This window comes from Lissotriton vulgaris, chromosome 6 (genome assembly GCF_964263255.1).
Source record: "Lissotriton vulgaris chromosome 6, aLisVul1.2, whole genome shotgun sequence".
In the NCBI taxonomy this organism is placed as follows: Eukaryota; Metazoa; Chordata; class Amphibia; order Caudata; family Salamandridae; genus Lissotriton; species Lissotriton vulgaris.
Window position 1 is genome coordinate 328,450,017 of NC_141694.1, and position 15,345 is coordinate 328,465,361.

At 48.4% G+C, this 15,345-nt stretch overlaps 1 protein-coding gene across 1 annotated transcript in view; it reads left to right on the plus strand.

Moving 5' to 3' along the window:
* Nucleotides 1–15,345, plus strand: part of ADAM17 (ADAM metallopeptidase domain 17) — a 648,967-nt gene that overhangs the window by 507,856 nt on the left and 125,766 nt on the right. Inside the window, exon 13 of the mRNA XM_086926360.1 lies at nucleotides 10,856–10,959. Within this exon, the coding sequence (XP_086782486.1) occupies nucleotides 10,856–10,959 (104 nt within the window). The remainder of the gene's footprint in view (nucleotides 1–10,855; nucleotides 10,960–15,345) is intronic.

Below are 15,345 nucleotides of genomic sequence, written 5' to 3' on the forward strand. Positions count from 1 at the left end.
CACCCAATGCTTACGCCCCTCCAAACGAACAGCAGTCCTCGTGGCAAGGAGTACCTGGTAGAGTCCGGTGAAACGAGGCTCACGGTTGCGCTTTCGGCCAAAATTCCTCGTCACCACCCAGTCTCCGGGCTGGAGCTGGTGGCCTGGACCCTCCGTCTGTGTCGGCAGTGCTTCAAAGACCTGTTGGTGAATTAACCTCAGTTTAGCAGTCAGATCATGAAGATAATCGATCAACATTGGGTACTCAAGATCAGAGAACACACTAGTTCTAGGGACACCCCAAACATTGGCAGGGCGGCCGAACACAATCTCATAGGGACTGAGCCCTACTCGGGAGTGTACAGTCGCCCTGGTTGACAGAAGAGCTAAGGGCAAAGCGTCAGGCCACGAGAGACCAGTCATAGCCTGAATCTTTGCTAGTTTCAATTTAAGGGTGCCATTATACCCTTCAACCAAACCTGCTGACTGGGGATGATTGGCGTTGTGGAATTTCTGTGTAATTCCAAGGCCCTTGCACACATTCTTCATCACACTCCCCACAAACTCACTTCCGTTATCAGACCATACAATCTGTGGCATTCCATACCGAGGAAAGTATTCCTTCAGTAGGATTTTTGCAGTGGACAGAGCAGTGTTGTCTTTAAGAGGGTAGGCTTCAATCCATCGGGAGAATGCGCAAACCACAATTAAAACGTACTTCAAGTTATTGCATCGCTCCATATGGATGAAGTCTAGCTGAATTACCTCAAAGGGACATGAAGGGGGAGCAAAATGGCCAGGGGGTGTATGAGTTCCCTTACCAGGATTGTACATCATACATATCATACAATTCTTAACCAACCTCTCAGCACACTTAGTAATACCATCATTCTTCCATACAGGGGACAACAACTTACAAATGCCTTTCGCACTAATATGTGCCAAGCCGTGTGCCATCGTCACAACAGCTAGCACATACGCATCCGGCAACATCCACCTCTTATTCTCCGACAAATCAATCCAGCAGCCATTCGCATCCAACTTTCCCGTACTCTCTTTCCACTTCGTCTTTTCAGTCTCGGTGGCCTCATTCTGAATCGCTTTCACACTCTCTATAGTGTCCTCACACATACCAGTTTCTGCAGGCCACCTTACCGAACTCGTCACATACATTCTAGTGCTAAGATTCCTGGCAGTCTCCTTAGCAACTTCATCAGCGAACGCATTGCCACGACCAACATCATCCGTCACCTTACGGTGTGCACTACATTTAATAATCGCCACCTGCTCGGGCAATGTGAGTGCATCCAAAAGATCATTCACAAGTTGTCCATGCTGAATCTTTGTACCATGTGACGTCATAAAACCTCTCTCTCTCCACAATCGTCCGAAGCTGTGAGCAACACCAAACGCATACTGGCTGTCCGTAAACACATTCACCCGTTTCCCTTTCGACAACACGCACGCTCTAGTCAAGGCAATCAGTTCTGCCGCCTGTGCAGAATTCTGATTCAATCTCGCAGTCTCCACAACCGTACTCAACGTCACCACAGCATACGCAGTCGTCACATCACCATTCGGCAACTTAAAACACGACCCATCCACATACAAGGTACCATCGGGGTTTTCCAATGGAGTATTTTTCAAGTCCACACGACCTTTTGTTTCCTCCTCAGTTCGTAAGTAGCAGTCGTGAGGTGCTACCTCGTCTGATTCCATACTGATTGGCAACAAAGTCGCCGGAGTTCAGGACATTACAGCGTTTTATTTGAATGTGACTTGCCAAAAGCGTCAGCTCATACCCAGACAACCTTGCACTCGTCAGGTGTTGGGTTTTCGTACGATTCAAGAGAGTATCAACTGCATGCGGAACCATCACCGTAAGCATATTATCCATGGCCAATCCTACAGATTGTCGGATGGACACCGCAGCTGCCGCTGTTGCTCTCAAACAACTCGGCAATGCTCTAGCTACTGGGTCCAAGGTCGAGGAAAAATATGCACATGGACGCTGCTTACCACCAAATTGTTGCGTTAAGACACTCAACGCACAACCTTCCCTCTCGTGAACGTATAGTGTAAACGGCTTACTGTAGTCAGGGGTACCTAACACAGGGGCCGAACACAACGCGTCACGTAGTTCAGAAAAACTTTTCTGACATTCTTCCGTCCATGGTAAAGGAGTTGGAACATCCTTGCACGTAAGAGCCACCAATGGTTTCGCTAGCAATGAAAAATTTGGAATGCATTGCCTGCAGTATGACGTGATACCTAAAAAGGCACGCACATCTCTCTGAGTTGTTGGCACAGTCATTCGAGCAATCGCTGCAATTCTCTCTGGGGTCAACCTTCTTCCCTCCATTGACAATAAGTGACCTAGATAGGTTACTTCTTGACAACAATTTTGCAGTTTGGAAGGTGACACCTTCTGATGTAAGTCACAGAGATGCTGCAACAACGACACCGTAGCAATTTTGCAAATGTCCTGAGTGTCCGCAGCCACCAATAAGTCATCGACATATTGGATCAAGGCAAACGCATCAAGTTGACTCTTCAAGGCTTGACTGTATATCGATGGACTCTCACAGTAGCCCTGAGGAGCGCGTTTAAACCTAAAGCTGCGGCCACCTAGAGAGAAACCGAAAAGGTCCCTACTCTCCTCAGCAATCGGAATGCTGAAGAAAGCATTCTTCAGATCGATCACTGAGAACCAAGATGCAGAGGCTGGAATCAGAGTCAGTAGAGCCGTTATGTCTGGCACCACAGGGAACTGAGGAATCACAATTGTATTCACCTCCCGTAAATCGATGACAAAACGATAAACCGGAGGCTTTGATGGATCAGTGCGCTTCAGAATGGGCAGCACAGGGCTATTGCACACGTTTCCCCGAGTCTCCTCAATAACATCTTTCTCAATCAAATCGTAGATGATCGCTAACAGCGCTCGCTCACCATCAAGGGAGATACGATACTGGGGAATACGTGGCAATGGCACATTGGATTTCAGGTGAACAACATAAGGGGAGATATCAAGCAGGCCCACGTCATTGGGACCTGTTGCCCACAAAGATGCAGGAAGAGAACTCAATTCCGGTGGAAGCTTGTCGATGGACAAATACATAGGAGAGATTACTCTCTCACCCAATGTAAGCTTTACTCCCACAGGAGAACAATACAGAGTCGCATACAGACGTTTCAGCAAATCCAGGCCCAAGAGATTTTCACCACAACCAGTAGTCAAAATCAAAGGAGCTTGCAGCTCTCGGGGCCCAATTGTAAGGGGCAAAGGGCGCGAAACCGGATTGCTAACAGGGGCGCCAGAGAATCCAACGGAAACATTTGTTAAGCCAGACAAAGGTGCGCCAGGGAGTTTCGAATGCATGATGGAACTTTTCGCTGCACCAGTGTCCAACAGAAAAGGCTCAACTACGCCCGAGGTGGCAACTGCGACGTAAGGCCCTCTCTGATCAACCGGAACTGATACTACTCCCTCTCCTTGTCTATGGCTGTCCTAGTAATTACCGTCGTCAGTGCCCTGATCGACGTAATAATCATCAACATTGTACTGTGCAGATCTGACTTGCGACGATCCACGCTGATCAAAACAATTATTAGAATCGGAAGAATTATTAGAACGATCATTTTGAGCACCGCGGCCTCTACCACGTGATGCCTGTTGAGGACCACTACGACCTCCTCTAGATGAATTACCACTATTTCGATCACGCAAAACTGGACAATCGAATTTCAAATGACCCTCCCCCCTACAATAGTCACACTGATTGTACCTCAACGTAGATCTTTGCGAAGAGGAGTCATTTCGTGATTGCGACCTATTCGACTGAGACTGCGATCGATTCCGCTGTTGCGAATCATTCTGATTCGAACGTGGAGGATACGCTTGTTGCAACAACACTTTAGTTTTGAGCTCTTTTGTCTTTTTATCGGCACAATCATTTTCCTCTTTCTCCCTATTCTCATAATATTGGGCCGTAGCCAATATCTGAGCAGAAGTGGAAACAGCCCATGCACTCTCTGAATTCCTTAATTTGTTGCTTAAGTCCGGCAACAAATTCGACACGAGCTTGTCCACGAACAATCTCTGACCTCCCTCAGTACCCATATCTTGACCACTATGATCAATGAATGCCTCCTCAAATCTCGTAAAGAAGTCAGAGACACTCTCATCCTTCTTTTGTTTGCAAGCGGACAACTTATCCCAATTCACTTTCATAGCTGGCATAAGCGTTTTCATAAGAGTGATTATTCTCTGAGGGAGATTAGTAATCAGCTGTTCGGGCTTAGCCCCACCAACTTGCAAGGCATCCGCAGCCAGAAGTGCAGCCCAGTCACCGCCTAATTCTGCCGCATGGTCTTCCTGACGAATCTTTGCCCACACCGGTTGCGGTACGACATTGCCAAATAGCATATCAATGTCGGCAAGATTCATTATCGTAGCAACCACGAGCTGCGACAATTCTTTATAGTACCCTGCAGGATTTTTGCGAGGGCCAGGCAAAGATTGCTTCACCTGCAAAACCTCTGAATGTTTCCACGGTAGATGTATCCACACTCTCTGAAAGTGCGGCAAAATTGCGGGATTAGCATTAGGGTTACCGGGCATCCATACTGGTGGAACCTCGCGCTTGGGATACTGACCAGGCGCTGCTGGTGGTTCCTCAATGTCTTCTAAAAACAATGCCCGAGGCATTATAGCAGGAAGAAAAGATAGCAACTGCTCGACAGCACGTCGAACATTGCTACCCACCATTATTGCATTCGCAAACTGAAGCTGAAGATTAGTTAGAGCAGCCAATACATCATCAGTCGCATCAACTGATATCTGATCACGTAAGAGCTTGCACATTTCCTCAAACACAAACCTTTGCGTCGGTTCATTGAATTGAGAAAACGTATCAACCACCACACGTGTAGGATTCCTAAGGGGATATCTAATCCAATTTGTCGCCATATTGTATAGCGTGTCACGTTCTCTACCATCAGGAAGCTGACTTCGTCTTTGGGGAGCATCAGAACCTGCGGACTTAAGAATCGGTCCAAGAGAAGTGAAGAAGTTAGCAGCAACAGGAGGGACACGACGTCGAGCAGACGGGGTAGAAGAGTAAAGCAACGGGGTAACAAGAGAAGTGTCAGGAACAGAAGGGACAGCAGGAGTAACCAAAACAGTAGAAGCAGCGGGAACAGGAGTATGAGGAAGTACAAGCGGGGGAGCAGTAGGGACGGGAGCAGGTAAGGGAGCAGGAACAGGTTGAGGAACGGGAACAGGTTGGGGAACAGGAACAGGAGCAGGTGGAGGAACCACAGGAACTGCGGTACCCTGTGCATACGGAGGTGGTGACTTCAAGAGATAGGACAACAAGGGGTCCTCTACTACGTCCTCCTTCTTATCCGTGCCCGTCGGTAAAGCGGGGTAACATTTATCGACAGTCATGCGCTGCAATCTATCAAAAACTTCCTTTTCCTTTTCCTCCTTATCTCGCTGAAACTGCTCTGCATTTCTTACCGTTGTAACAATCCCTTCTCTCTTATTACGTTTAAGCTGCTTGATTTCTTTCTGCTTGGCTTCTTTACGCCACAACCGAAAGGAATCAAACATGGCCGGCCTTGCTTTTCTTTGGAATAATTTAGCTTCAAGATTATCTAAAATCGGGGCCTCAAAACTACCATGAGGTGGCCAACTAAGGACACCGTCTTTTTTAGTGTACCGGACCCAACACTCATTGAATGCAATTGGACCCAAACCATGTCGACTGTACAACTCGTAAGTTGGAGTTCCAACCGGAGGTATCGGACACGAGTCCTCCAGTCGGGAATCCGCACCACAACTTCTAAAGCAACTGAACAAAGTACTACGGCTAGGCATCGTGCACACTAACCGAGTTTCACAAACGTCAAGGGTTATAGGATTACAATGTCCCTGCAAAGAGCAAAAACCCTCGGTTTTTGGCGACTGCAGACGTCAAATATCACAACAAAGAACAAAATACCAAGAACCACGAATGCAATGGAACCATGCAACAACTAAGCACCCACAACAAAGGACTCTGGGAGCGACCCACAAATACTTAACTCAAAGATCAGTGGCGTCACCAGGATGGCCCGTCAATCGTCTCGCTGTACCAAGGTCTACGCCAGGCGCCAAAACAGGTCTACAGTCAGGGCAGCAGTCCGTCCCAGCCGTCAGGAGGCGGGGATCTTCGCGGGAAAAGTCGTCGGGCCACTTGTTTAGACAACAGGATCGATGAAGCGGGGTGCACCTTCCCTCGGAGATTTCACACGAAGTTCCTCACGATCGTCGGGCTTTGGACCGGTACCGCTGATGCAGCCCTACGTTGGGCGCCAACTGAAGGACTGGGTTTTTCTAAGACCCAGCGGTGCCAGGGATAACACCTAAAACCTTCGTGGGCAACCTGTTCCGGCGTACAAATGACAGAGACACGGGACACTTCCTTCGGCGTCAAAGATTCGAGGTTTATTACTGCAGGGAACACAGAAGTCACAGGAAGTCACAACATGTGCAAGTTCGAGGAGTCTGCTTCAAATTGTATCTGTGGATCGCTCTTCTTATACAGTTTTTGGGCATAGGATAACGTGGTGCACAAAGGATTACAACCTGGTTCCCATCGTAAAGATCATAAGGGGTCGCTTTCATGTATTCAGGGCCCGGAACATAATTACAGTAGCATTTGGCAGTTCCCAACTGTAAAAGTACATCTTCCCATCATTAGTACATTCCGTTCGGCAATAAACAAATTGAAGAAGAGACAGAAACAGGTGCAGAGGAAGACGAGGACAGTGAACAGATCGAAGAGGGTGAAAAAGGGGTGGTATCAGGAAACACGAGTTGCAGGCATCAAAGGGGACGTGCCTAATGAATGCACAACTGAGACAATAGACCGGCACTGCAAGATAAGCCTCGAGCGGGGCCATCTGCCTTACAGTGTCATCCCCCTCATCATAAAGACACCTTCAAAGGAACACGTGTCTTCCGCAAGGGTTTGGGAATCCCAGGGTCGCGAAGCGGACAGCGTCCGTTCGCTGGCTACTTGAGGGCAAGAAACAAAATGGATGCCGTATATAAGATGGAACCCGTGGGTTCAGATGAAGAAACCCACGAAACAAACAAACGGTTTAGGCCAGCACAGCGAAAACGCGTACAGCCACTAAACTCGTCATTTGCGGTTCATAGTTACCAGACTCGACCATATTCGTGCGAGTCGAAAACACCACTCCAATTGTCACAGAACCTCAGACGTTGGGAAGAGAGATCCCTCCGCTGTATTGGTGCCTCTGCAAGGTCGACAGTGCTACCCTAGGCTGTTTGCCAAGCCAAAGGAAAGTGGGAAGTTCCGAATTTATGTCCCGGAACACCCTGCGGGGAAGATCGAAATACTCGTTCTGGAACGCGTATAGGAGCTTAGGCAGCGTCACCATCTTGAACATGGCCGCGTGACCCAAAAGCGTGAGGGGCAGGAGCCGCCATCTAGCCGCGTTCTCTATAAAGTTATGTATGATCCGTCCGACATTTCTGCCGTACGAAGTGGTCTTATCCAGTGTCATGAAAACTCCTAGGTATTGAAAGCCCTCTGTCGTAGTCTGCAACCGATCTGGGAGGTTCAACCACTGATCTTGGCCCCTTGGATCATATAGGACCGACATAAGCCAATTGATCATATATCCCGCATGCTCCCCATACTGTTCCAGCTCTGAGAAGAGAATAGGTATTGTTGTTTCTGAGGGCGTTATGTAGAGGAGGACATCATCCGCGTAGAGGGATATCTTTTCCTCATAAGCATCCAACGGGCTCAGCTGGAAATCCCTAATTTCCAAATGCTGTCTGACTACCGCCACCAGCACCTCAATCGTCAGCGTAAAGAGGAGGGGGATAAAGGACATCCCTGCCTGGTCCCTCGTCGCAACGGGAAGTCCCCGGATGTGATCCTGTTCACTCTGACCCTCGCTCTCGAGTCTGTATAAAGTAGCCTCACCCACTGGCGATAGATGGGACCAAATCCCATCCGTATCAGAACTCCCTCCAGAAAGGGTTAAGCGTCCAGTGAGAGAAACCAATGAGGGTCTTGTCTCCCGCTCACCTCTTGTAGCCAATTATGGGCACGCCTGAGGTTAAATCTTGTAGCCCTTCCTGGGAGAAAACCCGTCTGGTCCGAGTGGACCAGGTCCGGTATGACCCTGCCCAATCTCTGTGCCAGTATCGTCGCCAGTAGCTTTACCTCGGTGTTGAGAAGGGAGATGGGACGATAGGAGGCGCAATCCTCTGGCGGTTTACCTTCCTTGTATATCGGAATGATCGCGGCCATGCGGAGGTCTGGGGGGAGCGCCCCCTCCTGGCGAGGCCCTTCAAAGAGACCCAGCAGATGGCAGGCCAAAAGGTCCGCTGTTTTTTTTTAAAACTCTGCCGGGAACCCATTGGGGCCTGGGACCTTCCCTGCGCGCAACCCAGCCAGGGCCTTTCTCACCTCTTCCAAAGTGATGGGCGCCTCTAAACTCTCAACATCTGGGTCCGCCAGAGCCGGTAGGTCGAGGTGTTCCATATACGTCAGGGCCTCATCCTGGGTGCCCAGGTTTCGGGCCTCATAAAACGTTCGGAAGTGTGCCGCAAACGCCTCCGCGATTATTACATCTGAGCCCATCAGGGTCCCATGTGCGTCTCGCACCTGTTCAACCCACCAGGCATCCCTCTCCTTCCTGCTCAGCCAGGCCAGTAATTTACCAGATTTGTCTCCTACGCCATATAACGTATGCAGCGACGCCAGCGCCTGCGTTTTTGCCTCCCCCGTCACCAGATCTTTATACTGTTGTTGCGTGTCCGTCAGGGCTTTCCTCTCAAGATACTCCCTCTCTAGCTGCAGGATCCTGCATTCCTGGATCCTGGATTCCAATGTTGCTAGTTCCCTCTGCACCTCCCTGCGTGCTTCGGCTAGCCTGTTTTGGGCCCTGTCTCACATGACTGCCTTAAGGGCCTCCCATAGGACCACCTTGGATGAGACTGGCCCTTCATTTTCCGCTATGGCAACCTTTGCATCCGCCCTAAGGCCTTTCAGCACAGTCGAGTTCTGCAGGTCCCAGGCTGACAGCCTCCAGGTCCCTTGTCTCCGGATCCCTCTTCCTACCTTGACCACGAGCGGAGAGTGGTCCGATATTCCCCTCGCATTGTACTCGGCTAAGTCCTCTCTTGCTACGGCATGACGTGGCAAAAAAATATAATCCAATCTACTGTAATCTCATTTTTAAGGCCCCTGCAAAACAGACTAAGTTAGGTTTTTTCAACCCTTGCAGTTTCTGCCGCCAACTGGTGAGAATGGGTAAGTTGGTCAAAACGTCTTGCCCTTCTTGTTGTATATTGCAAAGAGCCTCTTCAGCATAGAATTCAAGTTCTAGTCTTTTGAACATTCGTTTAAAGGTTAATGGGAAGGTGGAGTAATGCGACAAAGTGTCATCTACGGCACTGAGGGGGTCACCCAAGCCAGGCCTTGGACCGACAAGGCACTGATTGGGTAATCAACCTTGGCTGTTTCTTGCGAAAATTGAGCTAGACTGAAAGCAAAGAAACCTGAACTGGAATCCAAGAATTCCATCAAATTTATAACTCCTGAAAAATGTGGAGTTGCTGAAGAGACAGTTGGAACATCAGATGCATTATCCACCAGGTCTTGCCAAAGAGACAGATTCTTGTCTTGCAGTTAATGTAGCTTCTTTTTCTGTTGCTGGACAGTCTGAACAAGGGCCTGGGCTTCATCTATTTTAACTACTGGGGGGTAGCATGTGCTTGTTCCATATCTTCGCAGTCAGACCAGGATTTGTAACGTCGCATACTGTCGGGATACTGATATGAAAACATCCGACAATGGGTAGACTGGAGGGCCCTCGTTCTGACTATCCTTGTCTGCCAGAGAAAAGGGCAACCCCTTCTATTAGCCATAATGCTGGCGATTCTAGCTAGTGCCTAGAAGAGAGTGCCTTTAGGAGCCCCAAGTGTAGGAAAAAGCCAGAGGGCAAAAAACCTCCTGATGATAGTAAGAAACCAGTAGCAGGAAAATCAGGGAAAATGACAGCACAATACTGGTAGCAAGAAGACCAGTAAGAAGGAGTTGAAGGTACCAAAGGAAAACAAGAACTCCTTAACTAAAAATACCTCCTGGACCAAAATCAGGAGCAAGATGATAACACCAGGAAGTGTTGTGACTAAGGGAAAAAAGGACTACCTCCCTTATATACTTAGCAAAAGGGAAATTACATCGAAAACAAGGTGCTGCCATGTTGAAATGGCAAGATATGTTCCAGCACAGGTAATTCTGATACTCAGAATTCCCCAGGAACAAGGAAAAACCTATGGCCTGTTTAGTGCATCCGCCTCTTCAGAGAAGGAGGGCAGTGTGAGACATTCCACCAGCCGGCCGCTTACAGGTAAGTCTAATTAGGGAGCACAGCGTTCTGCCGGCTCTACCTAGCCCCAACTCGCGCTCACCTCGCTGTGCGTCCCACTCTCCCAATGCAGGCACAGGGAGTTGCATCGAGCTGAATGCCAGCGTACGACATGGTCATGCACAGATGTGTGTTTTTTCTCTCACTTTCTCGCTCTCATTCATTCCCTTTCAATAGTACATTCCTGAATTTGCTGACATAATATGCACTTCACAGATCTCAGGAGAGGGCCCTATATAGTATTGTATGTTGTGCACTAAAAGTGCTAGACTGCTTCTAGTCACATTATTCTTTTTGCATGCATGGGTAGCCAATCAACATGCTATTGTTATTTGTTCTTGCTTTCAAATTTACTACTTTTCTTTTCTGTTTTCTTCTAGTTCATTACTATACTTTTTTCCCCCCCAAACAGTGATCGCAACAGCCCTTGCTGCAAAGGTTGTCAATTTGAAACAGCCCAGAAAAAGTGTCAGGAGGCCATTAATGCTACCTGCAAAGGAGAATCATTTTGCACTGGTAAGAACTGCTCCTTTTATCTATAGTTTGTGAATCTGACAAATTACCAACTTGGTGAAAATAATTTATCAAAAGTCCGATTTGCTGAATATCACACATAAGGAATGCCTGTAAAAAAGTCACATCATCAAGGGACTATTATCAAGTCCAGATGAGTCTAAAATGTTTTTAAAAACTGCACAAAATCTGTCATAAATTAAGGTAATTGGAAAACTCATGCAAACCATGAAGTAGGGGAATATAAAGTTAAACAAAGGGTATTAAAACTATTTGGTAGGAGGACTCAAAAATAAAGCAGCTGGATAAAAGCAAATCTGAGGACTGGTGAGGAGGAGGAGGAGGAGGAGTGGTGGGTGACAAAGGGCCAACAAGTGTTGCCATGGGGTGGGTAGGGAGATTAATACGGAGAACAGTCTGGACAATTCAATTGAGGAGGCAAAGAAAAGGAGGGAGAAATGAAGTGAATGTGAGTGAAAGAGGAATCGGAGGATGAAGGGAGGTCTGTGGTGGGATCTCAAACTGTATTTAATAGAAGAAGCCAAGCAAGAGGAGTCATTCCCATAATTCATCGCAAAGGAAGCATCATCACTGGATTTTCCACCATTCATCTGCACAGGAAGTGACATCACTGGATTTCCCATCATTCATCTGCACAGGAAGTGACATCACAGGATTTCCAATCATCTGAGCAGGAAGGTAAATCTCTCCCCTCCCAGGACCTTGTTAACAGCAGCCACAGTGTGGACGTGCAGCAGAGGCGTGTAGGTGGTGTGCTAAAGGGAAGCCCGTGCATGCACATCCACACCTGGGCTGTACCAGGAGCCCTGGCCCTCCTGCTGCTACCATGCTGCGACCTCTGCTCCCTCAATATCCGACCTCTACTCCACACACTTCTACCGCACCACACAACACCGAGGAGCATTCTCCCTGTGCTTCCTAGTAATTCTTAGGCACCTACCCACACCCAACACTCACTGCACCAACACCAAACTCTCTGACACTCACACAGTCAGACAACAACCCTCCACACATATATGCATGCTCCTTTACACCCGCTTACTCACTAAACAACCACAAAGATCTAGGACCTGCTGCACGACAATGCTCATGACCTACTTTTGATCACGGAAACATGGCTGTACCTTGCATCACCCCAGCTGCGACCCCTGGCTACAGGTTTGCCAGGCAAGACTGACTTCACAAGTCCGGAGGCAGAATCACCATCCCGCACAAAAATACCATCAGCTGTACCACATACACGGACATGTCATCCTCCAACATGGATCACCTGTTGTTCAAGCCCCAACTCACAGCCAACTTCACCCTAAGCGGCACTCGCTTCTACAGACCACCGGTACTGCGCACCAACTTCACCAACACCATCAAGGGCTTTGTCGCACCACTTGATTGCTACCAATTACATCCTACTCTTGACTTGAACTTCGACCTGGTTGACCACACCGACTCCAACTCGAGAACACTCATTGAAGACTTTGGAAGCCTGAGCCTCACCCAATGAGTAAAGGGATCTACCCACATCGCCGGAATCCTCTTGAAACCTATATTCACCCATTTCAGCAAATGTGAGTCAACGAGCCCACACCACTTCCCTGGACAGACAGCGCCCTCTTCAAGTTAAGCACCGCTGTCACTGTCCAACGTACATGCACCACCGCTAGACCAGCCAGGCATCACTAACAATAACTGGAACACCGCTCTCAACTCCCACTGACCCAAACACAGTGACAGCCTCCCCAACCTATCAAGAATTTCAACAATTGAATCATCTCTGAGCAGAGACCCTGGCTTCCCTCAAAAACAATACAACAAGATCTATAACCTAGGCCAGTCGGCACACGAAGGAACTCATACTGATGAAACACCTCTGAAAATAACAGTAGCAGAAATTGGAGAATGAGCCAGGACACTGAAGACAGGAGCACGCTCACATCCGGCCTCAGTCAACCATCAATTGATCCGGTCCACCAAACTTGCCTCTCTGGCAGACCACATTGATGCCAGCAGCAACATAAGCAAAGAAATTGTTGCAATTGCGAAATATTTCATTACCATCGGTTGCCTCCAACTTGACCACTCCCTCGCAGGACCTCTGCAATAATCTCTCTCAATTCGTAAACAACAGTCACCTCAGTTTACAGCAACTTCAGCCTGCACCCAGACCTGACAGACCTCACCAAACGCCTCCCGATCTTATCCAAGGAACCAATGTTCAACACTTGGCCTTTCATCACTACAGACGAAACCTCAGTCACCATGAAGTCCATCTACTCATGGGCCTTATGGGACCCTTTTCAACACCACGCCTACTCCAGAGGACTGCAACCCATCAGCGCCATGCTCACACCCATTCTGAATGCCTCCATTTCTTCTGCCACCCTTCCAGATCCACGGAAACGTCCATATTTTTTCCCAGTGCTGAAGAAACCCTCTGCAGACCCTTCAATGTTTTTCAACTATAGCTATCGCCTTGCTCAACTCCTCAACACCACTCGGTCTGATTTCAGACCCAAACGTAATACAGAAGCTGCGCTCAACGCAGCCACGGATGACATTAACATGACTCTGGACAGAGACACAGCAGCCCTCATCCTCCAGGACCACTTTGCAGCATTGACTCCGTCTCCACCCCATCCTCATCCACATCGGAATCCAAGGACATGCATTTCGATGAATCTGCTCCTTCCTGACAAGAAGAACCCAGTACACTTTGGATGCCCATGACCTCATCTGCCAGAAACCGGTCCTCGGAAGCTTGTTTCCGGTCCAGGGAAGACATGACTTGGCAGTTCGGGCTGGACTGTTCCCATGAGGCACAGGGTCAGACTGATTTGCATATAGCCTTGTCTGAACTGGGGTGGCAGAGTGGGCTAAAGAACGGTGATGGATTTAACCCAGATCTTTTGACTGGGTGTGAGTGTTTGATTGATTCAGATGCTCCGTCCATCACCAACCCCTTTTGTACCTCATCTGCAGACTTCTACATTGATCCTCCCTGAGCTTGACCCTCTTCAACACATACATGAATCCTCTAGCCAGCATTATCCTCTCTCACAATATCAACATCCTCTCCTTAGCTGATGACATGCAACTCATTCTCTCCCTCATTGACAAGACGCCCAGTACCACGATCAGGTTCTATGCTTGCATGACTGAAATCACCCACTGGATGAAGACGAACTGTCTTAAGCAGATAACCTACAAGACCAAAAACGTGATCTTCGGAAAGAGCAAATCAGCGTGGTACTCCATTTGGTGGCCAACAGAGCTTAGACGACATCCACCCCTACTACCAATGCCAAGAACCTCTGGATAATCATTGACAGCAAACTTTACATGACCACACAAGTCAATGCAGTCAGTGCCTCGTGCTTCTTTACCCTGAAGCTGCTGAGGAAGATTTCTAAATGGCTCCCAATCAGCACCTGGAATACTGTCACACAAGCCCTGGTCACAAGCAAGCTGGATTACAGGAACACCCTTTATGCCAGGATCAAAAGTAAAAAATCATCTTAAAGCTGCATACCATTCAGAACTCTGCGGCGAGGATCACAGCTTGCAGATACCTCACACGAGTAGGGGGCAAGCAGCACATCAATGCGCCCCAGACATGTCAGTTGGTCCTGATGCCTTGCACTAAAATGGACAAAGCAGAGAACAGTCTCATAGACCTACCGCTGGTGGCACAATAGCAGTGCACTGAAGGTAACCTCAGCGTCTCAGGTGGTGGCGTGGAATAACGACATAAGGCGAAGTGCAAGGACTAAGGACAACGTGTTACAACATCTTTGTCAACAGGTCGGCGGGGAATCGCAGATCTCAAGCTGGGATGTATTATTGTTAAGGCTAGAGGCAGACTGACCTGAGACTGCGAAGGAAGCAAGACACACTGCGCAACTTATTGAGCTCCCCAGCTTCGATTGGTGACCTCTGCGGAAACCTCTGTGCCCCACAAGCGCGCACAGCGTGCACATTGGTTCCTGTACGTCTGTGCACAATGATGTCTATGATAAAGAACTGTGTTCACTGTATTCATAATACCTGTAAGCTTTTAATAAAGAACCATTAAAAAAACTGAGACTCCGGCATGACTTAACCTCCCACTTTTGCAGCAATATCTCACCACACCTGAAGGAGCTCATCTGGCTCCCCATACACAGAGGAGCACAATTCAAATTCCTCACCCACACTCTCAAGGCACTACATAACACTGGCCCAGCATACTACAAGAATTGCATCTGCTTTCATAAACCTTCCAGACACCTCTACTTGTCCGGACTCCTACATGCACAAATCCCACGCATATGGAGAATCAAATCCGGCGGTCAGCCTTCTCCTACATTGCTTCTAAAGCATGGAACGACCTGC